The sequence below is a fragment of the Tachypleus tridentatus genome, chromosome 7, assembly GCF_004210375.1.
Source record: "Tachypleus tridentatus isolate NWPU-2018 chromosome 7, ASM421037v1, whole genome shotgun sequence".
NCBI lineage: Eukaryota > Metazoa > Arthropoda > Merostomata > Xiphosura > Limulidae > Tachypleus > Tachypleus tridentatus.
This window is the reverse complement of record NC_134831.1, coordinates 110,563,737-110,589,313: the sequence shown is the minus strand read 5'-3', so window position 1 is coordinate 110,589,313 and position 25,577 is coordinate 110,563,737. Positions and strand designations below refer to the sequence as shown.

Here is a 25,577-nt window from a genome sequence, read left to right as displayed (position 1 = left end):
TGACTTGTGTAACTAAAGTTGATCACACAATTATCACTAACCACCAGCTGACTTGTGTAACTAAAGTTGATCACACAATTATCACTAACCACCAGCTGACTTGTGTCACTAAACTTTATCACAATTATCACTAACCACCAGTTGACTTGTGTCACTAAACTTTATCACACAATTATCACTAACCACCAGCTGACTTGTGTTACTAAACTTTCACACAATTATCACTAACCACCAGCTGACTTGTGTTACTAAAGTTGATCACACAATTATCACTAACCACCATCTGACTTGTGTAACTAAAGTTGATCACACAATTATCACTAACCACCACCTGACTTGTGTTACTAAAGTTGATCACACAATTATCACTGACCACCAGCTGACTTGTGTAACTAAACTTTATCACACAATTATCACCAACCACCAGCTGACTTGTGTCACTAAACTTTATCACACAATTATCACTAACCACCAGCTGACTTGTGTAACTAAACTTTATCACACAATTATCACTAACCACTAGCTGACTTGTGTAACTAAACTTTATCACACAATTATCACTACCCACCAGCTGACTTGTGTCACTAGACTTTATCAACCACTTATCACTGACTACTGTCTCACCTCTGTTACTATACTTTATCACAATTATTAGTGACCACCAGCTGACTAACCTGCTAGGGGATCATCTGGTAACCTGAGGCAGGCATATGTTGTGCCTGTCACATTGTATGGTAGTTTGGAACAAGGAACATTACATAGTAGCTCAAATCCTTCTGCAGGTTCTACTTCAACTTGGACGTTTTCAAGAATTTGGTCATTCAGAGTGTTAGTACAGTCAAACTAGAAATGTAGAAAAATACTTTATATATCATTTTCTTTTACAATAACATTACAAAAGGTTAAAATGGAAGGATATAAACCATGACAAACATTGTACAGGAGGGATAACTCAATGGAAGGCATGACAAACATTGTACAGGAAGAATAACTCAATGGAAGGATATAAGCCATGACAAACATTGTACAGGATGGATAACGCAATGGAAGAATATAAGCCATGACAAACATTGTACAGGAGGGATAACGCAATGGAAGGATATAAGCCATGACAAACATTGTACAGGAGGGATAACGCAATGGAAGGATATAAGCCATGACAAACATGGCACAGGAGGGATAACTCAAGTCTTTTCAGTTGTGTTACCAAAGTTTTATCTAAAAAGTTATATGAATCAAGGAACTCGGCTGGTATAATAAAGCCCCTAAGAATGCAGTGTTCAAGTATTAGAATGACGTGGTACTCTAAGCCAGCATATCTCAACACTAGTATTAAAGAAACAATGGTCATGACATAATAACAAAACCATATACGTCTACCTTTAATAATACATATAAATCCAGCTGTACTTTACCTCAAGAACTATATGGTTAGGAAAGGTATGTTTGATACACTGAACAACATATTCTGTTTCTGATTCTGTAAGTTCCACTGGTTGTGAAGATTTGAAGAGTGGACCAAGATTCATAGACGCCAGCTCTGTCACTGACCCAAGTTGTTCTACAAGATAGAAGTTAAAGGATATTGTGGCCTGTGTATTCTAACAAACCTTACAAGTCAATTTTATTTTCTCAATAATAAAGTGAAATTTTGAAACTAATGAACTTAAAAATGTAACAAAAACAAGGACAGTGATTAAATAATTTACAAATTACACACCAGACATATATGTGTGTGTGCCTTTATCCATTTTTTAAAGTATGAACAATAGTATCATGACATTGAAATAAGTGTGTGGAGCTAACCTACACTGAATCAAACAAGTTAAATTAAACTCATTTTTCTTAACCTAATTCTATTATTTCAATTTACAGGGGCACACTCTGATCAATGTTTTCAACACGATATATAAACTGTAGGGCCTTTCTTTTATAAGATAAAAATCAAACAAATACAAATCTTTTCTTGTTTTCACGTTATAATTTTTCATACATTCTGGTAACACAAAGTACTTAGTTGGAAAAGGGGTTAACGCAGAGATAAAACAATGTTTTAACAAAGGCACAATAAATAATATCTACTAACATTTGTAGATAAAAAACAACACAATTTATTGATGACTCATCTGCAAGCTCACAATAAAAATAGATAAACTGTACCTGAAAACCCTGGAATATCATGTTTTCATGCATACAACATACAAAATATTCTTGTCTGATCCTAATACTATAACACTTTGCATTACACATAACTTTCTGATTCTAGGAAAAAAATACAAAAATATTTTAAAGTACTTTCATACCTGCAAAGATGTCTTGTCTTGAAGCAGCAATCTTTTCTTTTGGTTTACCAACGGGCATTATTTCTAAAATAAACACAAATCAATGACACCTACATACTGTTTCGAACTCAAATTGTAGAATAAAAATATTTTTGAAACTATTTGATTGCTAGAAAGTTAAGTTCTCAAACAAAAAGCCAGTGTTTAAACACATCACCTGATGGTAATTTACTTAGCTTTATTATGACAGATTTCAATAGACCTGAACAGTGGTCATATTATTGGTACTAAAAAATTACAACTAAATGTAAACAACAAATCAAAGATGATGCAACAGGTTTCCGTAATACAAAACTAACTGATAAGCTACAAAACCAGGAGTTACAAAATCATTTAACAATCACGTATGAAGTATATAAACTTTTTACTTGTTAGTGACCCTTCTAAAACTAACATTTATTAACTGGAAACATTATTAAAAACTACTACAAAGTGCTTCTCAACCAAGGACATTCGGGAGTTCTGAAGGGCTTTGTGGAATGTTAAAATGTTGAATATCCTTATGGGTCAAGACTTACTTATAAATGGATTACTAATAATGTACATCATGTTTCTTTTGTTTAGTATAGTAGGTTTAATAATAACACAACAAGTTGATACATTGTTTTATGTTTATCAGCAAGACTAGGTACCAACAGGTGATTAACTGATGTAAACTGTTATTGTTTGAAAGAACATGCTTCTCATCATATGTACTGGAGTAACTGGCTGGAGAAATGTTCATGTTTTGTATATTTTTGTGTGGACACATAACTTCACTTAATGTACTGCTCTGTCTAGAATTATTAATACAGTATTGCAGCAAATGTTTTCTACGAATGCTGTGAAGGGTTCTGTGATACAAATTTGATGCCAGAGAAACCCAGTGAATTCAGAATGGTTGAGAATTCCTATTATACAAGAAACAAACTTAATGTATCATTCTAAAAACAAGCTGTTTCAAATGGTTTATCAGACCTGGTTTCTTTTCCTCACTACTAATCTGAGTTGACAGGGGAACCGTCTTGATGTCAAACGGAGCTTCTGAAGGTTCCAGGGTGTAATGATGAAGAGCCTTCTCCAAACCGATGATAGACACCTGCAAGTCTGAGAATAAAAACAGAAGTTAATTTGAATAATATGTATAATACAGCAACTGTAGCCAAATCTCTGCTACTGCTAACATACATCAAAGTACAGATGAGACAATGTAACCAAATCTCAATTCCATTTGCAGTCTTCATTATCCTTAAATTTGATTCTTAGATTTAAAAAAAAAAAAGTTTTATAATATTCTTAGTGTTTCAAAATCCTGTTAAAAGTGGAATACACTGTTTAGGAAAGTGAACAGAGTAACAGTCAAACTTACTGTTCAAAATATACTGGGAGTTAAGGGCTCGCTGTTTCTGCATAAGAACCTCCAAGTAGTAGGTGGCCCTATCTCGAACTTCATCATCTGAGTCCAACAGCGATCGTTGCAGCAGTACCAAGACGTTAGGAAGAAGATCGTCATAATAAGCCCCAAACTTCGACAGAGAGCTCACTGCCGCTGGAAAACAATCATACATTTAACTTGGTGATTTGTACAATAACATATCAAACTTTACACAGTTTAATTAATCAATATCAGATGTGATAAACACATGACCAAACAGCTGTATGTCTTGTCTCAAGATATTTATGTACTTCAATAATGAGGCTAAATAAGCTATTACAAGATAAAACCTGGAGATAACCATATAATATAGTGATTTATTCCTAGTATTTTATTAAAGGGAAGTAAATTGTCTTAAGCCTGATAAAATAAACAAAATATTATTTTGAATTTGTTCATTCAATTCACTTGTAAGTAAAGGCTAGTGTTTGACTGCCTAACTTTAAATCTGGTCAGAACACTAAGTTTATTCTAAATTTTTTTTCCCATTAAATAAAATAGTTTATATTATAACCAGCTATTGGCCTTTTATTTCAAGATACACCAGACAAAAAGTCTCTCAACACAGCTTAGTAAACATTAAGTGACATGTTATTACATACAGGCAGGATTATTGTTTTCTGTACAATATAGTATAAACACAATAATTAAGACCTTGTGTCACCCAATCCATATATTGTGATCCCAAATCACTGTCATACGATTTAGCAACAAGCTTGTTAAAGAACCACCACCAGATGCACATACATATAAAACATCTGTGTTTTTTAACTGAAGCTATTCAGACAGTTAAAATTGCATTTTTATTTATCTTTCTTCTAAATATATGACAGAAAAAGTTTGTTTTAGGTAGATACACAAGTCTTACCTGCTCTAACTGAGCCACTTTAACTTTGTTTTAGGTAGATACACAAGCTCTAACTGAGTCACTTTAAGTTTGTTTTAGGTAGATACACAAGTCTTCCCTGCTCTAACTGAGTCACTTTAAGCTTGTTTTAGGTAGATACACAAGTCTTACCTGCTCTAACTGAGCCACTTTAACTTTGTTTTAGGTAGATACACAAGTCTTACCTGCTCTAACTGAGCCACTTTAACTTTGTTTTAGGTAGATACACAAGTCTTACCTGCTCTAACTGAGCCACTTTAACTTTGTTTTAGGTAGATACACAAGTCTTACCTGCTCTAACTGAGCCACTTTAACTTTGTTTTAGGTAGATACACAAGTCTTACCTGCTCTAACTGAGCTTTAACTTTGTTTAGGAGATACACAAGTCTTAACCTTTAACTTTGTTTTATAGATAAACTTACCTGCTCTAACTGAGCCACTTTAACTTTGTTTTATAGATACTTGGATGGTTTTCTAGGATTAACCTGTTATAGATAAACCGGATGTACTTGGATGGTTGGGACGTTCGGGGACCTTCTCTACCGAGCAAATAAAGGATGCGTACAGCTAAACTAGTGTGTTCACAGTCCTCGATAAATTCACAAAGATGTGCTAAACCTAAATGTGAAAAATATCCATGTTTACAGGTTTTTGTATTTATTAAGAACAAAAATAAATCTTAGACCAAAAAACAGTAACTAAACAATGGTAACTTCATAATTTATGATAAAACAAAGATTCTCCCTAATCAATGTTCTACACGAAAAAAAACCACTGGATCAAACAACTAACTTTTCATTAGATAAGTGATCAACACTAGTTTAACTGCAGTACAAGTCTGGTCCACTGTTTTAGTCTTTATTTACATATCAACTGATAAGTAAATGTTATTTCCTTCCTGCTTGTTTAAAATATTTTATTAAAGGTACATTTATAGCTTATATACTGTCAGTTTATACTAAACCCACAAGGTTTTAACACTGATTCCATACTCTGCTTTATATTGATTCTTAAGTTAAAAAAAAACGTTGTAACTAGTGTAAATCACTATTTCTTTGTCTTGCTAATGGATTAATCTTAGAATAACTGATAATAATACATTAACTGTCACAACTCTATTCTCTGCATGAGCTGTGATATATATTACTGTATAACTTAAACTGTAAGAGTTTGGAAATAAACTAGAAAATCTGTCTTCACATTGGAAGATTTCTCTAAATAATCAGAACAGTATTATACAGGAGAAGTGTGAAGTAAGAATTATCTAAAGAATCAGTACAGTATCACACAGGAGAAGAGTGAAGTAAGAATTATATAAAGAATCAGTACAGTATCACCCAGGAGAAGAGTGAAGTAAGAATTATCTAAAGAATCAGTACAGTATCACACAGGAGAAGAGTGAAGTAAGAATTATCTAAAGAATCAGTACAGTATCACACAGGAGAAGTGTGCAGTAAGAATTATATAAAGAATCAGTACAGTATCACGCAGGAGAAGTGTGAAGTAAGAATTATCTAAAGAATCAGTACAGTATCACGCAGGAGAAGAGTGAAGTAAGAATTATCTAAAGAATCAGTACAGTATCACGCAGGAGAAGAGTGAAGTAAGAATTATCTAAAGAATCAGTACAGTATCACACAGGAGAAGTGTGCAGTAAGAATTATATAAAGAATCAGTACAGTATCACGAGGAGAAGTGTGAAGTAAGAATTATCTAAAGAATCAGTACAGTATCACAGAGTGAAGTAAGAATTATCTAAAGAATCAGTACAGTATCACGCAGGAGAAGAGTGAAGTAAGAATTATCTAAAGAATCAGTACAGTATCACACAGGAGAAGAGTGAAGTAAGAATTATCTAAAGAATCAGTACAGTATCACACAGGAGAAGTGTGAAGTAAGAATTATATAAAGAATCAGTACAGTATCACACAGAAGAAGTGTGAAGTAAGAATTATATAAAGAATTAGTACAGTATCACACAGGAGAAGAGTGAAGTAAGAATTATCTAAAGAATCAGTACAGTATCACGCAGGAGAAGAGTGAAGTAAGAATTATCTAAAGAATCAGTACAGTATCACACAGGAGAAGAGTGAAGTAAGAATTATCTAAAGAATCAGTACAGTATCACACAGGAGAAGTGTGAAGTAAGAATTATATAAAGAATCAGTACAGTATCACACAGAAGAAGTGTGAAGTAAGAATTATATAAAGAATTAGTACAGTATCACACAGGAGAAGAGTGAAGTAAGAATTATCTAAAGAATCAGTACAGTATCACCCAGGAGAAGAGTGAAGTAAGAATTATCTAAAGAATCAGTACAGTATCACACAGGAGAAGAGTGAAGTAAGAATTATCTAAAGAATCAGTACAGTATCACACAGGAGAAGAGTGAAGTAAGAATTATCTAAAGAATCAGTACAGTATCACACAGGAGAAGTGTGAAGTAAGAATTATCTAAAGAATCAGTACAGTATCACACAGGAGAAGAGTGAAGTAAGAATTATCTAAAGAATCAGTACAGTATCACACAGGAGAAGAGTGAAGTAAGAATTATCTAAAGAATCAGTACAGTATCACACAGGAGAAGAGTGAAGTAAGAATTATCTAAAGAATCAGTACAGTATCACACAGGAGAAGTGTGAAGTAAGAATTATATAAAGAATCAGTGCAGTATCACACAGGAGAAGTGTGAAGTAAGAATTATATAAAGAATCAGTACAGTATCACACAGGAGAAGAGTGAAGTAAGAATTATCTAAAGAATCAGTACAGTATCACCCAGGAGAAGAGTGAAGTAAGAATTATCTAAAGAATCAGTACAGTATCACCCAGGAGAAGAGTGAAGTAAGAATTATCTAAAGAATCAGTACAGTATCACACAGGAGAAGAGTGAAGTAAGAATTATCTAAAGAATCAGTACAGTATCACACAGGAGAAGAGTGAAGTAAGAATTATCTAAAGAATCAGTACAGTATCACACAGGAGAAGTGTGAAGTAAGAATTATATAAAGAATCAGTACAGTATCACACAGGAGAAGTGTGAAGAATTATCTAAAGAATCAGTACAGTATCGCACAGGAGAAGCGTGAAGTAAGAATTATCTAAAGAATCAGTACAGTATCACACAGGAGAAGTGTGAAGTAAGAATTATATAAAGAATCAGTACAGTATCACACAGGAGAAGAGTGAAGTAAGAATTATATAAAGAATCAGTACAGTATCACCCAGGAGAAGAGTGAAGTAAGAATTATCTGAAGAATCAGTACAGTATCACACAGGAGAAGAGTGAAGTAAGAATTATCTAAAGAATCAGTACAGTATCGCACAGGAGAAGTGTGAAGTAAGAATTATATAAAGAATCAGTGCAGTATCACACAGGAGAAGTGTGAAGTAAGAATTATATAAAGAATCAGTACAGTATCACACAGGAGAAGAGTGAAGTAAGAATTATCTAAAGAATCAGTACAGTATCACCCAGGAGAAGAGTGAAGTAAGAATTATCTGAAGAATCAGTACAGTATCACCCAGGAGAAGAGTGAAGTAAGAATTATCTAAAGAATCAGTACAGTATCACACAGGAGAAGAGTGAAGTTAGAATTATCTAAAGAATCAGTACAGTATCACACAGGAGAAGAGTGAAGTAAGAATTATCTAAAGAATCAGTACAGTATCACACAGGAGAAGTGTGAAGTAAGAATTATATAAAGAATCAGTACAGTATCACACAGGAGAAGTGTGAAGAATTATCTAAAGAATCAGTACAGTATCGCACAGGAGAAGCGTGAAGTAAGAATTATCTAAAGAATCAGTACAGTATCACACAAGAGAAGTGTGAAGTAAGAATTATCTAAAGAATCAGTACAGTATCACACAGGAGAAGTGTGAAGTTAATGCCACTTTATCCTGGAATTGTCTGTAAATTACATTCTTTTGACAAACAATAACACCTTATAATTTTAAGAAATTCATAATAGAGTCGTTAACATACACCTTCTGTCTACTCACCTGGTTCTTTAGCTTCCTGGTTATCTTCAATGATGTTGATGATGGTGTCAACTATAGTTTTCTTGTACTCAAACCCTCCCTCTTCCCTTAACATTGATGACAGGAAGTTCATCATGACAGTGTGTTTCCTTGGAAACTTCTGACAAAGTGACCTTAAATAGGTAAGATTGTGCAATGGTAAGTTATGCTATTTTTCAAGGACTAACAAATAACCCAAGCTCCACTTCTGTGGTCACTACCTAATCTTGTATGAAAACATTGATTTATTCTTCATGTTCTTGTGAAATACTTTATATTAAACCTCTTCATAATGACAATAAACCTACTTAAAGTAAAAATGTATTTCAAGAAAATTGGTACGGGTATTAAAACTTTAAAATAGAGATCGTTTCAATTTGACCTAAGGTCGAAACAGTTGCTATTAACCTTATTTATAAAAAAAAGTTTCAATACCCACAGCAACCATCTTAAAATGCACTATTAAGCCTCTTATCTCCTTCAATAAGTCAATCCCTAGCTCAAACTATTGTCCAACAATTTGAACTTTTAAAATTCACTAACTTTATGTGCTTATTAAATTCATGTTATATTTGAAACATACTTAGTTTATTTACAGTTTTGTGAACAAAATATTGAATGAAAGAAATAATTCTTTCACCAGTACAAATTCTTTAACATGTAAATAATACTGTTTGTTATTACTCTATCTAAACCCGCTATTTACTGATTTGCAGATGCACAATTCTGAACTTCATAACACATTCTTTAAAAAAAATTGAATTTGTACAACTTGAACATTAATACACTTTAGATAAAAGAAAAGATGCGAGTCTCAAGATGGACTGCTTACCCACCCACCCAGGACAATACCTAAGATGAAAGGCTAAATATTTTATTACTGTCACATCTAGAAAAGAAACAAAAGTTAGCAGGGAAATGGTTAGTTAGAAAATACAGCTATATACAACAGAAAACAAAATATACAAAAAACAAATCTTCTCTTCTTGGAAGATAAATGGATGGCTACAAAAAACAAAATATAAAAGAACAATATCCAATATTTCTCTTATTTCAAACTACAGTAGAAAACACTTCTCTTGCCATAATACCTGATTGCCTGTACTACCACTGTTTTAAATTCATCAGATATTTCTGACATGAAGCTGGATATCTGTTTCATAAGTCTTTCTACACTGCTCTCACTGCCAGTTTTTAACAATGTTGTGATGGCAAGAGTAGCGATACTACGGTTAACATCAGTGATAAGGTTCTCCAAATCCATGTTACAAGCTGTGACAGCTGCAGGATGCGACATGGACACCTGGTGACAGAAAAATGCATCAAATTCCAGTGAAGAGTTTCAACCACAAAAAATGGAAGTAAACACAACATAAACAATTTTATGTACCATACTTACACTTTCTCAAGAACGTTTATCACAAAATTCTGTAGCTAAAATAGCTGTGTATATTTACTGCAGCTTGGTTACCTTCATTTTGAAACAACAAAGTGCAAATAATAATGGATTCTACTAATAAAAATGTTTATATATAGGAATTTTTCACTTTTTTGGTAATGTTGCTATATAACAATACTGTCTCAAAAAATATTCATATAATTCCTCAAATTGTATCCAAACTCTTTCCAAGTTATAATATCAAATACCACGATATATGATTTATATTTATATTCATATAATTTCTCAAATTGTATCCAAACTTTTTCCAAGTTATAATATCAGATACCATGGTATATGATTTATATTTATATTCATATAATTTCTCAAATTGTATCCAAACTTTTTCCAAGTTATAATATCAGATACCACGATACATGATTTATATTTATATTCATATAATTTCTCAAATTGTATCCAAACTTTTTCCAAGTTATAATATCAGATACCACGATACATGATTTATATTTATATTCATATAATTTCTCAAATTGTATCCAAACTTTTTCCAAGTTATAATATCAGATACCACGATACATGATTTATATTTATATTCATATAATTTCTCAAATTGTATCCAAACTTTTCCAAGTTATAATATCAGATACCACGATACATGATTTATATTTATATTCATATAATTTCTCAAATTGTATCCAAACTTTTTCCAAGTTATAATATCAGATACCACGATACATGATTTATATTTATATTCATATAATTTCTCAAATTGTATCCAAACTTTTCCAAGTTATGATATCAGATACCACGATACATGATTTATATTTATATTCATATAATTTCTCAAATTGTATCCAAACTTTTTCCAAGTTATGATATCAGATACCACGATACATGATTTATATTTATATTCATATAATTTCTCAAATTGTATCCAAACTTTTTCCAAGTTATAATATCAGATACCACGATACATGATTTATGAATTCATATGATTAATTTGCAGTGTTGTATTAATAAAACATTTACACTTTACCTTATGATTCTTGTAACATCAGCAAAACAAAACCTCATTACTTTTGAATTAAAAACATCCACATTTTATGAAAAGTTATACATTTAATGACCAACAGTTTATTCCACATTGTTTTAGAAGCACACGTCAGATGAGCTGGTGGATTTCATTTCTCTCTCTACCAACTAAACACCTTGTTCCTGTGAAGTTTAGAGCTAGAAACTGAAATTATCTTTAAAATGGATGATAAATACTGATGTACTTTGTTATTTCAACAGCTTACACTGCTAAAGTGTTATTTCAACAGCTTAAACTGCTAAAGTGTTAGCCTGGTGTTATTTCAACTGTTTATTGGCAGTGTTGGTACAGTATTATTTAAATATCTTGCATTGCTAAAGTGTCAATACCTTATTTACATGAAGGCTTTGTGTTTAATTCAACATCTTGATGCTTAAACAAGTTTAATATTATATTTTATGAGAGGAAGAAACTGAAATTCTGGCCTGTGAATAACAATTTACCTTGTTCAGTGTTCTAACAGCAGCAAATCAAGTGTTGGCTTTGGGGAACTACAGAAAAGTTGCAAGACTGAGATGGAAGGTGCCAGTTCACGTGGTGTTGTGGACTTCAGGTTAACAATAGCATTAGCTGCTTCATATATCACCATCTCACTCTTGTGCCTTAGACAGTTTTCTATGAACTCAAACAATGGACTGTCTGGCCTAAAATATTTATAGGACAATAAACAAACTACAAAATACTTCACACAGTCACCAGGTTTATACTGGAGACATCAGTTCGCAGTAATTAAAAGTGTAATGTAACCACTAAAATACCATCAAAAGCACCATCCATTTTAATGAATGTGTTAATAATAGTAACATCCCTCTTAGAATACAGAACATCACATTAACACAAATTATACAAATACTAAAGTACAACATCAGAAACACCATTAGTAAAAAATATCTCAAAGTGAAACTAAAGGTACAATGTAAGAAATCAAATGTAACAAGTGATTAATTGTATTTAGGTAAAACATGAAGAGAAGTGAACATGGTTCAAATAATGCTTTAAAGACTGTCCTACATCTCCAATTTTTTAAAAGAAACTTAATGTTTTATAACAGAAGAAAATGTTAAAATTGTATGAAGTGAAATGAATAAACAGAAGAGAAACTACAGAAGCTATCCAGATTAGAATTGTGAAACCTTTTCTTTTGAACAAATATCTTGAAACTGCTCTCTACCATTACTAATTATACACAACCTACCTTATTTAACATGACTTCATGTTTTTTGTAAATAATTTATTTTCATATAAGTTCAATACATGCAGTTTTACACATATATACTTCCAAGAACCATTACTTTTACATTTGTAATTGTTATGAACCAATCACAGCCCGTAAGTGTTAGAAACACTTAATATAGTCTCAACGCTGTGAATCTCGCATCTTAAGACTTCATATAGTCCCACACTGTGAATCTCGCATCTTAACACTTCATATAGTCCCACACCAGGACCCTCACATCTTAGCACTTCATATAGTCCCACACTACGACCCTCCCATCTTAACACTTCATATAGACCCACACTACGACCCTCACATCTTAACACTTCATATATTCCCACACTACGACCCTCAAATCTTAGCACTTAATTTAGTCCCACACCAGGACCCTCACATCTTAGCACTTCATATAGTCCCACACCAGGACCCTCACATCTCAGCACTTCATATAGTCTCACACTGGGATCCTTAACATTTATGATAATTTTAACAGAACGCTGTCACACATACAAGTTTAAAAATTATATACAACATATTCCAACTGATTTTACTCAGAACTAAACATTCTACCTTCCTTAATATGAATCCCAATTTCTGACAGGAAAAAGATTGCAAATGAAGTGTGTTGTGAAAAGGCATACACACAAATATCTTAAAGTACTTACTTTTGATTCTCTGTAATATTTCATAACCAACGTATTTGATGTTTGTCTACTGAAACCATTAGTATAACAGCTTATATGGAATGCTAGAAAATTTTATCTTTAAAACCAAAGAATTGCAAAAAGAGATAACATTCCTTTCTGTACATTTGATTAATGTATTCTTATGCTAAAGCCAATTCTTAAATACAAAAACTGAAAAATTAAAATAAATATTTTTGCTACTAGACTACAGTTTTTGTATGTTATTACACTTAAACTATATACACTAACACTATATGTGTTAAAGATTCCCTAACTTTACTGATATTAACAGCAAAACTTTCCAAGTTCTAGATGTTAAACACAATGTAAATAATAACATTTCAAGTACCACACATAAAGCCTGCTAAATTCTAAAGAACAAGATACCATCTGATACAATTACCTTGCATGATACAGAAATGGTGAGAAATTAATGGTATGCTGAAACCTACTGGTGTAGAAACTCTTACAAGTATACAGAAGAGATAAGGAAGCTAATAATATGCATCAGATCTTTAGAGTACTTAAAGTCCAGTTAGAATGATTCTATTTTGATTAAATTACACAGAAAGTTTCATCAAAAATTAAAGTGAATGAGAGTCTTGTGGTTTCTTGAGATATCAATTTGATCATCTTAACATGAACTGAGATTTATTACCTGTTGGCAAAGCTGAAACATGTTATAAAGTAATGCTGATTAAAATACTAATATTTAATAGTTACCCCAAGGCCATCATCTGTAATGAGTTTACTGGCAATTCGAATCTGGAAGAAAGAAAAATGACATTGGTTAAGTACTCGTACAACAAGAGTAAATTTTAAAACATTTACAGGAATTCATAACATTATTAAATACTAAAGCATGTATTACAAAATAAATACTTACCAGCATACACACAGCATATGGAGATTTGAGAGCAAAACGAGCATATTTTGTCACCAGTTTTGACACAGCAAGACGATCAGATCTACGAATGTGGTACAAAAGTCCGAGAGCGTGATACTGAAAACAAAGGATAAACACAAGGACAGTCCTAAATAGTTCCATAAATTATAATAAAAGTTGTAATTTCACTTGTTGATAAAAACAAATATTTTAGTCATAGCTGGAATGAAATAGTGTGCATTATTTTACTTAGTGAGAAGTTGCAATGAAAAACAGAGGTATACCAACAAAAGCCATCCTTAGTAAAGATATTAACAAGTTGTTAGCTTACCTGCACCATAACATTATCTGCATTCACGGCTTCCTGAGCCTCGTTAACCCATCTCTTTACAACATCAGGACTCACTCTCATCAAATGCTGGGAACAGTTTAGAATAAATCAGTTTCTAACAAGCAGAACAAACTGAACAAAACAACATGACTTCCAGCTGTTTGCTCTCTAAACATAATTTATACTCACAACTCTAAATGCTTACAAAGAGCTGCCTACACAATTTTAAAAAACTATTTTACTGCCATAGTATAAAGTCAAAATGCAAGTATACAAGTGTTACAAGAAACATATACACTTAGAAATAAACATCAGTGTTACACGTTTCACTGATTTAAAACTAGATCTATATTTGAACATTGTTTTGTACAATAAAGTGTTGATTTTGAACACCAAGTGTAAAACATGTAAAACTGAAGTTTTATAGCTAACTTCAGGTGTCACTTCATGACTACATTCTTATAGATCTCTAAAAAATTAGGAAAAAAACAAATGACCAAAGATTGCACTTACACATTATTCTAACAGACTTTGCATGTACTCAATGACATAAAACACACATTATTCTAACAGACTTTGTATGTACTCAATGACATAAAACAGACACATTATTCCAACAGACTTTGTATGTACTCAATGACATAAAACAGACACATTATTCCAACAGACTTTGTATGTACTCAATGACATAAAACACTGACACATTATTCCAACAGACTTTGTATGTACTCAATGACATAAAACACTGACACATTATTCCAACAGACTTTGTATGTACTTAATGACATAAAACACATTATTCTAATAGACTTTGTATGTACTTAATGACATAAAACACATTATTCTAATAGACTTTGTATGTACTTAATGACATAAAACACATTATTCTAATAGACTTTGTATGTACTTAATGACATAAAACACTAAGAAATAGATTGATAGGAAATGTTTTTAAATCTTAGGTCTGAATATCCTCCAGGTGGATCTTATAAACAAACAAGAAATATTCTACACAGAATCTTAAGTTTTCAATTTGTTTCTTTTAAAGATAAAGTGTATTATGTGTCTTCTGTTTTTTTACATAAGGAAACATTTATGATAATACCAAAGAGGAAAATCTTTACTACCAACTGAAAGAAAAAACAAAAGTTTACACTTAAAAGAGAGAATTTTCTTAAATATCTAAGATTTATTATTTTTTCTCAATAACAAACAAAACTTAAATTTCTGAAGTAATAAAACAAAACAGAATTTTACAAATAAAAAACAGATTGCACATTACAATAATTTCAAAACTTACACCATATTTCTGACTAACATCTAATAATCACATTTCACTGTCCTACAGTTTGTCACTGACAGGTAAAAACAACATCACCATAATTAAATAACCCTTACCAAGGATGAAACAAGTGCTGCACTAGATACTGAATAATTCTTATCCACAATTGCTTGTTTCATGTATCTTTCTATTGCTTGTAACATTCCACTCTATAAATAATAACAAATGAACATCTTTCACAATTTACTTCAATAGAACCATGATCACATCAGAGTAGATGTTAAAACTATTAACTACAGGTTAGACATTAATTAGGAAAAATCATTTATCAATACATATTTTTCAGGTAAAAATAAGTTTGTAATATAACACAATTCTTTATTAGTTTGATATTTAGTATTCACAAATTAAACATTTATATTGTTAATTAATAAAGTTCAATAAATCACAATAACAATACTGTGTATTAATGTATCAAGACAGCTTTCAGGTCAGTCAGGAACATCAGAATACAGAATAAATGTGGACAAAATCCAATACAGAAGCTCCACACACAAATATTACAATTACTAAACTGTTGGGAACATTAGTATACAGAATAAATGTGGACAAAATAATCCCATAAAGACACTTCACACACATACAAATATAACTACTACTAAACTGATGGATTGGTTGGTTGATTTGGTGTTTTATGACACAAATTAGCTAGGTTATCTGCACCAAACATCTGGTAAAAAGTTAAAATCAAAGTAAATTTAGTAAACAGTGATGTCAAGAAAACCCACTTGTATAGAAATATATATGCAAAAATGGCTTGTTTGGGTTGAGAAAATATTTTACGTAAAAGAGCGAACAACGTTTTGACCTTCTTCGGTCATCGTCAGGTTCACAAAGAAAGAAAGAGGTAACTGACCGGAAGCTGACCACATGCTTGAAAGGAGTTGTGTAACTGAGTGTCAGAATGTAGAGGGTGGTGTTAGATTGAATATATAATTTTATATTATTATATTTAATATAGGTATAAGGGCGTTCCTTTATATTGGTTTATTTTGGGTTTAAGTTGTTGTATAAGTAAGGCTTCTTTAATTTTGCATTTGTTTATGTTTGTTTCTTTATTTAGTATTTGAGTGTTTTCTAAGGTGCCATTGTTAAGAGTCGTAATGATGGCAAGAAAGTAAAATGTGGCTTATTGTGATCTGAGTGTAACACAAACTACACACTGGTGCATCAGTTCCAGATGAAACAAAATGATGAGTTAAAAAACTGTAACCAAGAGAAGCTTCCTCTATACGATCTTTATGAAAGCAAGATACCAACATCCAACACAGGGTTTTATTTGGAAAAGCTTGTTTTCACGTTGCTCACTCCAAATCGACTGCCAACTGGCCCAGAGCCAAGCCTTGAATACAGGACCATAGTCCAAAAATGAAATACACACAGCAGTAATAGTGCCAGAGCAGATAGATTTAAGCTGCAGTGTCAGCAAGCTCGTTCCCACGAATGCAAATGTGGCTCGGTATCCACAAAAACTAGATAGAAGTAGATGTTATAGAGAAATGGGCCAGTTGGTTTTGAATATCAGTGAGAACAGGGTGTGAACCAACGTGAAGAGATTCCAGGGCCGGTAAAGAACTGAGTCAGTATAAATAATGCAATTTGAGTACTGCTTAACTTCTGTGTGATCCAAGGCACGAGAAATGGCATACAGTTCAGCAGTGAACACAGAAGTTGTAGAGGGAATTCTGTGCACAACTACCAAACCACAACAAACCATAGCAGAGCTCACAAATTCATCTGATTTCGAACCATCTGTATAAATAGGAATGGAAGGATGGTTCAAAAGATGTTCAGCAAGTAACAAACAATACTTCCATTCGGGAGTGTCTACTTTTCTCAGATGACTTAAAGACAGGTCACATTGGGGTACCGTAAAAAGCCATGGTGGGATGGCCTGATCAGTGGATACAGCAATGTTATCCAAGGACAGACTCTATTCATCCAACTGCACCTTGATACAAAGGCCAAAAGGAGCAATGGCAGATCATCTGTTCTGAAAAAGTATGGCCCACACAGGAAGGAAAACACAACTCCAGGTGAGATGCTTTGATAAGGAACAAAGTTTCAAAGCATACAGTAAAGACAACTGCAAACAGAAGAGGTGCAAAGGAGGTTCATGAGATAATGTGTACAAGTTCTGAACTGGGGAAATGCAGAAAGTCCCTGAGCATTTCTGCCCCTGAGCAGAGCCAAAGTCCCTGATAATGAACAGAGTCCAGCATCTTTAAGGCCAAGATCCTGACAGAGGTGTAGGCAAGTGATCCATGGTCTAGCTTCGATCAATTAAGAGCATAATATCTTTAGCACAGAACATCGATCTGCTCCCCAAATGGTGGAAGAGAGGATATGGAGGATGTTAAGTGTTCTTGTACATTTTACCCTTAGCTGCTTGATGTGTGGTACAAAGATCAGCTTAAGGTAAAAGAAAAACCCCCAAGAACTTTGTCTCAGAGACTACCAGTAGAGTTCAGGATCATAGTAAATACCCCGTTGGCAGCAAGAGTGCATACAAACAGTTTTAGAGAGAGAGAAGTTAAAGCTGTTTGCTGTGGTCCACTTCAGTAAATGATTGAAGGTAATCTGTCGCTGGCGCTCAATGTACCTCATGTTCGACGACTGACACAAAATGTGAAAGTCATCGACATAGAGCCCATTCAAAAGAGTGAGAGGGACTTGTTCAGTGATGGCATTAATCTTTATACTGAAAAGTGTGAAACTCAAAACACAGCCCTGAGGGACTCCACGTTCCTGTAGAAAAGAACGGGAAAGTGTTGAACCCACACAAACTTGGAATCACTTGTCCATTAAAACATTTTTAATAAAAATGGGCAAATGGCCACGTAACCCATACATATGGATGCCTCACAAAATGCCACACCTCCATGTTGTATCATAAGTCTTCTCAATGTCAAAGAATATTGATAAAAGATGTTGTCATCTGAGAAAAACTTCTCTGATTGATGTTTCAAGTCAAATCAGGTAGTCCACAGTGGAGCACAATCATTGGAACCCACACTGGGTTGGCAAGAAGTTTTTTGATTCTAGGAACCAAACAAGATTAGCATAAACCATCCTATCTAAAATCTTACAGAGACAGCTCGTCAAAGCAATTGGACGGTAGTTTGAACAAATCCTGGGATCCTTCCCAGGCTGAGAGAAAGGTAGAACAAAAGCCTAGCACCAGGCATCAAGAAAAACATTCTACTGCCAGATTCTGTTAAAAACAATCAGAAAAATAGCAAGAGAAGCAGGAGATAGATGGAACAGTATTTCATGGTGTATATCATCAGGTTTAAATGAGGTACTGCCAGACCGATGAAGGGCCAGTTTGAGTTCCACCAGTGTAAAGGGATGTTTACTGTCAGAGAAAATCAGCTCAAAAGGAAAGAGGTGGTCGCTTTGCCCGAGTCTTGATGGCTAACAAGGTGGAGGAAGAAGCAGAAGTGCTAGAAACCTGGCAAAATCTTTCATCTAGAATATCAACGATGCTCCAGGTATCAGCTACTTCCTGGCCATCAGAAAGCAAGATTGAGGGGGGAACAGAATTATATTGCCCATTGACCTTTCAAATCTTGTCCCATATGACTTTGGAACTAGTGGTAGAAGATTTACTGGTTGTGAACTTTATTCAAGATTCCTTCTGTCTTTGACTTGTTGCCCACTGAGCATGTGCGTGGGCCTGCTGGAAAGCAATACAGTTCAAGAGTGTGGGATATCTACAGAAATTATCCCAGATCCGTTTTTGAGCCTTCCATGCCATGTGGCAGAAAGGATTCCACCACGGACGAGGATATCGTGGAAAACATGTCAAGATTTTAGGAATACACTGACCAGCTGCTTGTATAATATAGTCAGTTACTGCTGCTACACTGTCATCTATTGATGGCTTACAGACAATAGCAGAATCAAGTTCTGTGAGAGCAGTGAAAGAGAGCCAGTTTGTGTAATCCAGGTTCCACCAAGGTACATGGGTCAGGTGATATCGACCACGACCAGTTTCTAAATATTATAGGAAAATGATCACTGCCTCATGGATTATTGTCAACCCTCCATGAAAAATGGGAGAATAGTGAAGGAGAGCAAATTGAGATATCAATAGCAAAAAAGGACTGACTAGGTGCATGAAAATAAGTGGAAGAACCAGTATTGAAAAGAGAAAGATTGTGAACAGAGAGCATACACTCTACAGAGCAACCCCTCCTATCAATATCAGCATTTCCCCAGAGGGGATGATGTCCATTAAAGTCCCCCAGGATTAAAAAGGGAGACGGCAACTGTTCAATGAGAGCATCAAGGTCTGATTGATCATATCTCTCCCCAGGCAACAGGTTTGTTGACAGTGATGGCAACCCAAGGAAACATGGATGGTTATGGCCTCCAAAGGTGTGTTGAGTGGAAAAGACAGGGTAGGCACATACTGATCAACCAACAGTGCTACCCCTCCATGCACTCGTCCATCACGCAGCCTGTCATTTCTGTAGAAAGAAAACCTCCGAAAGGTGACTGTATCGGCAGGTTTCAGAAATGTTTCCTATGAGAAAAAGACATATAGGATGCTAGGAAACAATAGTGTTTTGATGTCATCCACATTAGAACGTAAACCTCGACAGTTCCATTGTATAAGGGTGGCTGTTTTTATTTATGTGTAGGAAAATTGGGTGGAGTACCCTTCTTTTTATGACCACGTCTTTTTTCTTTGCTGTCTTTATTCGAGAGAGATCTATTGACCTCCATGAATCCTGCCCTGGGTCAATTGGACAGGTCTTTGCTGTTGGAAGAGGATTCCAGTGACTGAAGACATAAACGAATGATTGTTTTGCAACTTGGGGTGGGAGAAGAAGATGTACCTGAGGAAATGCCTGTAACTGGAACCAAAGCAAGTGGATCTTGGGATTTGTTGGAATGTAAGTAAGGGACAGAGATGGGTGTTGATGTTGATTCACCAATTTTTTAAACTATGGAGGTCAAAAGACTTTTCATTTGTTTAGAGAGTGATTCTTTTGGAGTCACAGAGATATCTGTCTGCACTCCCACTGTAGTAGTTGAATGAAGTGTTGTAGCATATGTCTGAGATGAAGTGGTGGACAGCAACTTTCAAGCCTCAGGAGAAGTAATGTTATGAATTGTTTTGAAATGCTGCACCTCTTTTTCTTCCAATCATTTAGGGCAAGAATGAAAGTCGGACGGTGAGAACCATTGCAACTGATGCAATTAGGGTCCATTTCACACTCACAAGCATCATGGTCCTTGCCACAGCAACACGCACACATCAAGGAACCACAACATGACATTTTTGAGTGACCAAACTGCTGACACTGGAAACATCAGAGACGGTTTGGAATGTATGGCTGTACCCTGCAATTAAGATAACCTGCCTTGATGGTGGAAGATGGACATGGTGATGTAAATGTCAGAAAGATGATATTGGTCAGCATTTATTTGTGTGAAAACAGCTCGTTTGGGTTGAGAAAATTTTTTACGTAGAGGAGTGAACGTTTCGACCTTCTTTGGTTGTCGTCAGGTTCACCAAAGAAGGTCAAAACATTGTTCGCTCCTCCATGTAAAAAATGTTCTCAACCCAAACGAGCCATTTCCACAAATATTTTTCTCTACAAGTGGGTTTTCTCAACATCACTGATTGGTCAGCATTGTAATTCCATCTTTGCGAGTGGAGATACACCTCACTGTGGATGTTTCCACCAATATGCCACCAGATCAAAGCTTCTTTACTGACTTTGGGGAGCCAGCAAGTCCCTCTTTTCCCTTCTGAATGAAGAAGGGAGACATTTGCCCTAAAGGTTTGGTTGAAATAGAGTGTAGGATAAGAAAATGAGGAACAATCGGTGTTACAGATGTTGAAGGTTGCTGCTAAGAATTTTCAAGAAGTGGTCGTTTTCCTATGGACTCTTTTTTCACTATTTTATTTAAGAGTTTATTTGGAGGATCCATAATAAAAAATGAAAATTTCAGTGCTCACTAAATCAACCCACCAGTACAAGGGGACACACTGCAATGTCAAACAAGGATACTGCAGCAATACCAGGGTTTCAGAGAACTATACCAAAACACCAGTATCAGATACAATTTGCACAACACCTGTTGAGAATATCTAACACTGGTGCTTGGTTGATCCTAGCCAAAGTGAACCAGCTGATTAACCCAAGGGGGGCCACCCCAAGGCTACCTGTGTACAGGAATTCAAGGCCAAAATGGTGTGTTATGGTTGGACCCCTAAACCACCAGGAATCTCTCCTCCCCTTCATGGGTCACCACGTATAGCAAACATATGGGTGTATGTTTACATCCCAGAGGAGATGAATTGAAAGAATCTTCCCTAGGAGGTCCCCTCACCAAGTACAGGAATCCACACTGAGGGGAAACTGTTGGGAACATTAATATACAGAATAAATGTGGACAAAATACACCAACAGAGAAACTCCACACCCAAAGGCTTCCACTCTTTTCTGCTGTATTCTGTTATCCAGGGGACTGTCAGGAAAAATGTCTCAGATTTCTTTGGGAGAGATATGAGAAATGCCATAGATTTCTTTTTGTTATAGTTTGTTACCTGAGGGATAGATATGACAAAGGCCATAGGTTTCTTTGTTATAGTTTGTTACCTAAGGGATGGATATGACAAAGGCATCTTTTTTCTGTTATATTTTGAAAAAAAATGTTTGAAGATATAATGATGTCCTGATCAGGCACTACTGATGCTTGTGTTTTCTAAAAATCAAGATAAAACACCGAAAATAACATTTGATAAAGATAGAAATTGAACAATATCCATCAACAAGAAATTATTTTAAAGTAAAGAAAGCATGTTTTAATTATAAAGAAAGTTGAGGTTCTTTTCACAATTGGTAGTCTCTATATAGTAACAAACATTGTTTCAAAACTTACATCTGTAATTTTACAAAGAGCACGGATGGCTGAAGCTCTGTACTGATCCTCCTGTAATACACATAAAACAATTACTTTAGTGTCTGTTGTAATTACTGTCATAAACTATATATTTGTGTGAAGTAATACCTTACACAATATGAAATCAAATAATGGATGACAAATATAAAACTTACTATTTCTAAATCATTAGAGCATACATCTTTAATAAAACATGATTTACTACTATTGTTTTTTTTCATAACTGATGAAAACAATCCTTGTTGACAGTTAATAAGTACATTATCATTGGTCACATGCAGCTTTCAGAAACTTATTACCAGACCTTTCTGGTTTTTATACCCCGATCGCCAGACCTTTCTGGTTTTTATACCCCGATCGCCAGACCTTTCTGGTTTGTATACCCCAATCGCCAGACCTTTCTGGTTTTCATACCCCAATCGCCAGACCTTTCTGGTTTTCATACCCCAATCGCCAGACCTTTCTGGTTTTCATACCCTAATCGCCAGACCTTTCTGGTTTTTATACCCTAATCGCCAGACCTTTCTGGTTTTTATACCCTAATCGCCAGACCTTTCTGGTTTTTATACCCTAATCACCACACCTTTCTGGTTTTTATACCCTAATCACCAGACATTACTGGTTTGTATACCCTAATCACCAGACCTTACTGGTTTGTATACCCTAATCACCAGACCTTACTGGTTTGTATACCCTAATCTGCAGATCTCCACCAGTTGTTATTAAAGAAAAGCAGCACTACATACATACAATAGTTGTATTAGATAGTTTTTTTTTCAGACATTACATATTCAAATACACAATAATGCTGACAATGTTAAATCCATATATTCATCCCAGTTGATGTCATTGATGATTCAGTTATGTTAAACACAAATACTGAATCTAGTTGACTATTTAGTGGTAACAACAAAGTGAAGAGAGTTTGATGACTGTAAATCTGACACTACCTTTAATTCAGATATATTTTTGTTTCGTGTTTTCACATAAATTTGTATTGACTGTTTTAGATATTTCTCTAGTATAAGCTACAAACCACATCTATGTAGTAAACCCTTTTATAGTTGTATGGAAATTAATTATAAACAACATAAAAAGAAATAAAACATTTTTTACCTTTCCTGTCATGTCTTTGGTCAAACTATGAAACAAGAAAAAACTTGGTCAAAACAAATAATAAATTCATGTGTATTACACATTTTACACACTGTATTTCTGTCAAAATACACGCCTTTAAAGAATCAAGTTACTTTATATAGTAATATACAAACACACAGAATGTGTAACATCCTCCAGCGTGATAAACTTGTTATTCCAATCATGTCTTTATTTATTTAAGATGTATTTAATTCTAGTCACCCAGATTCTAACAGAAAAGATTACCTGCTGGTAACAATAATGACATCCTCAGCAACTCTGGATAATTCCTTGATGCCAAGGTACACTAATCGACGTAAGACAGGATCTTTGGATTGAAACAGTTTTGTCATGGCAAAGAAAGTTTCAGTGGCTTCAGTGGTTCCCACCTGCTCCCCCTGGAATAAAAAACATTGTGTCTTTTAGTTGTCCTGGTACAAGATGGTTGTACACAGTTTCGTAATATAGTGGTCTCAAGAAAGAAAAGCTACTTCAATAGTTTATACAGTTAGAGATACTTAGACAGCTTTCAGATTAAACTGTACATAGAGCAAGGAATAGCTACTTAAGTGTAAATATTGAACTGAAATAAACATTTTTTTTACTGATTTGTACATACATATTTATATAACTTAATGTTATTGGAAAATAGTAAGGTAAAAAGTACACATTTAATTTTACCAACTCATACGAATCTTTCAGATTCTTGTGTAATGGCTTCCTGTAAACAAGTCATAGTTAAAACTTAGAAAAATAACATCTGTCCACAAGTAAGCATGTTATTATAAGACTGTTCTCCGTGATTTGACCAATGATACAAATTACCAGTCTTTTATATAACAATACATCATCTTAGGTCCTAGTAACTTTCATTTTATATAACAATTGATCATCTTAGGTCCTAGTAACTTTCATTTTATATAACAGTACATCATCTTAGGTCCTAGTAACTTTCATTTTATATAACAATTCATCATCTCAGGTCCTAGTAACTTTCATTTTATATAACAATACATCATCTTAGGTCCCAGTAACTTTCATTTTATATAACAGTACATCATCTTAGGTCCTAGTAACTTTCATTTTATATAACAATACATCATCTTAGGTCCTAGTAACTTTCATTTTATATAACAATTCATCATCTTAGGTCCTAGTAACTTTCATTTTATATAACAGTACATCATCTTAGGTCCTAGTAACTTTCATTTTATATAACAGTACATCATCTTAGGTCCTAGTAACTTTCATTTTATATAACAGTACATCATCTTAGGTCCTAGTAACTTTCATTTTATATAACAGTACATCATCTTAGGTCCTAGTAACTTTCATTTTATATAACAGTACATCATCTTAGGTCCTAGTAACTTTCATTTTATATAACAGTACATCATCTTAGGTCCTAGTAACTTTCATTTTATATAACAGTACATCATCTTAGGTCCTAGTAACTTTCATTTTATATAACAGTACATCATCTTAGGTCCTAGTAACTTTCATTTTATATAACAGTACATCATCTTAGGTCCTAGTAACTTTCATTTTATATAACAGTACATCATCTTAGGTCCTAGTAACTTTCATTTTATATAACAATTCATCATCTCAGGTCCTAGTAACTTTCATTTTATATAACAATACATCATCTTAGGTCCCAGTAACTTTCATTTTATATAACAATACATCATCTTAGGTCCCAGTAACTTTCATTTTATATAACAATCCATCATCTTAGGTCCTAGTAACTTTCATTTTATATAACAATTCATCATCTTAGGTCCTAGTAACTTTCATGAAATTAAAGAAAAGTATTTGATCAATCTGGTCTTACCATAAAAACAAACCTTATAACAATATTACAGACAAAAAAAGGTCCTTAAAGGTTGTCCCTGGAT

General features: G+C 33.9%; 1 protein-coding gene across 1 annotated transcript in view; it reads right to left on the bottom strand.

The window, feature by feature from the left end:
* The window catches only part of LOC143256395 (coatomer subunit gamma-2-like), a 51,374-nt gene that overhangs the window by 11,285 nt on the left and 14,512 nt on the right, over positions 1-25,577 (bottom strand). The window contains 18 exon segments of the mRNA XM_076513584.1: positions 675-843; positions 1,416-1,561; positions 2,304-2,366; positions 3,300-3,428; positions 3,691-3,870; positions 5,065-5,073; positions 5,105-5,260; positions 8,648-8,799; positions 9,757-9,968; positions 11,601-11,629; positions 11,632-11,801; positions 13,766-13,824; positions 13,946-14,062; positions 14,277-14,363; positions 15,675-15,767; positions 22,522-22,572; positions 23,659-23,683; positions 23,926-24,077. Coding sequence (XP_076369699.1) covers positions 675-843; positions 1,416-1,561; positions 2,304-2,366; positions 3,300-3,428; positions 3,691-3,870; positions 5,065-5,073; positions 5,105-5,260; positions 8,648-8,799; positions 9,757-9,968; positions 11,601-11,629; positions 11,632-11,801; positions 13,766-13,824; positions 13,946-14,062; positions 14,277-14,363; positions 15,675-15,767; positions 22,522-22,572; positions 23,659-23,683; positions 23,926-24,077 — 1,999 coding nt within the window.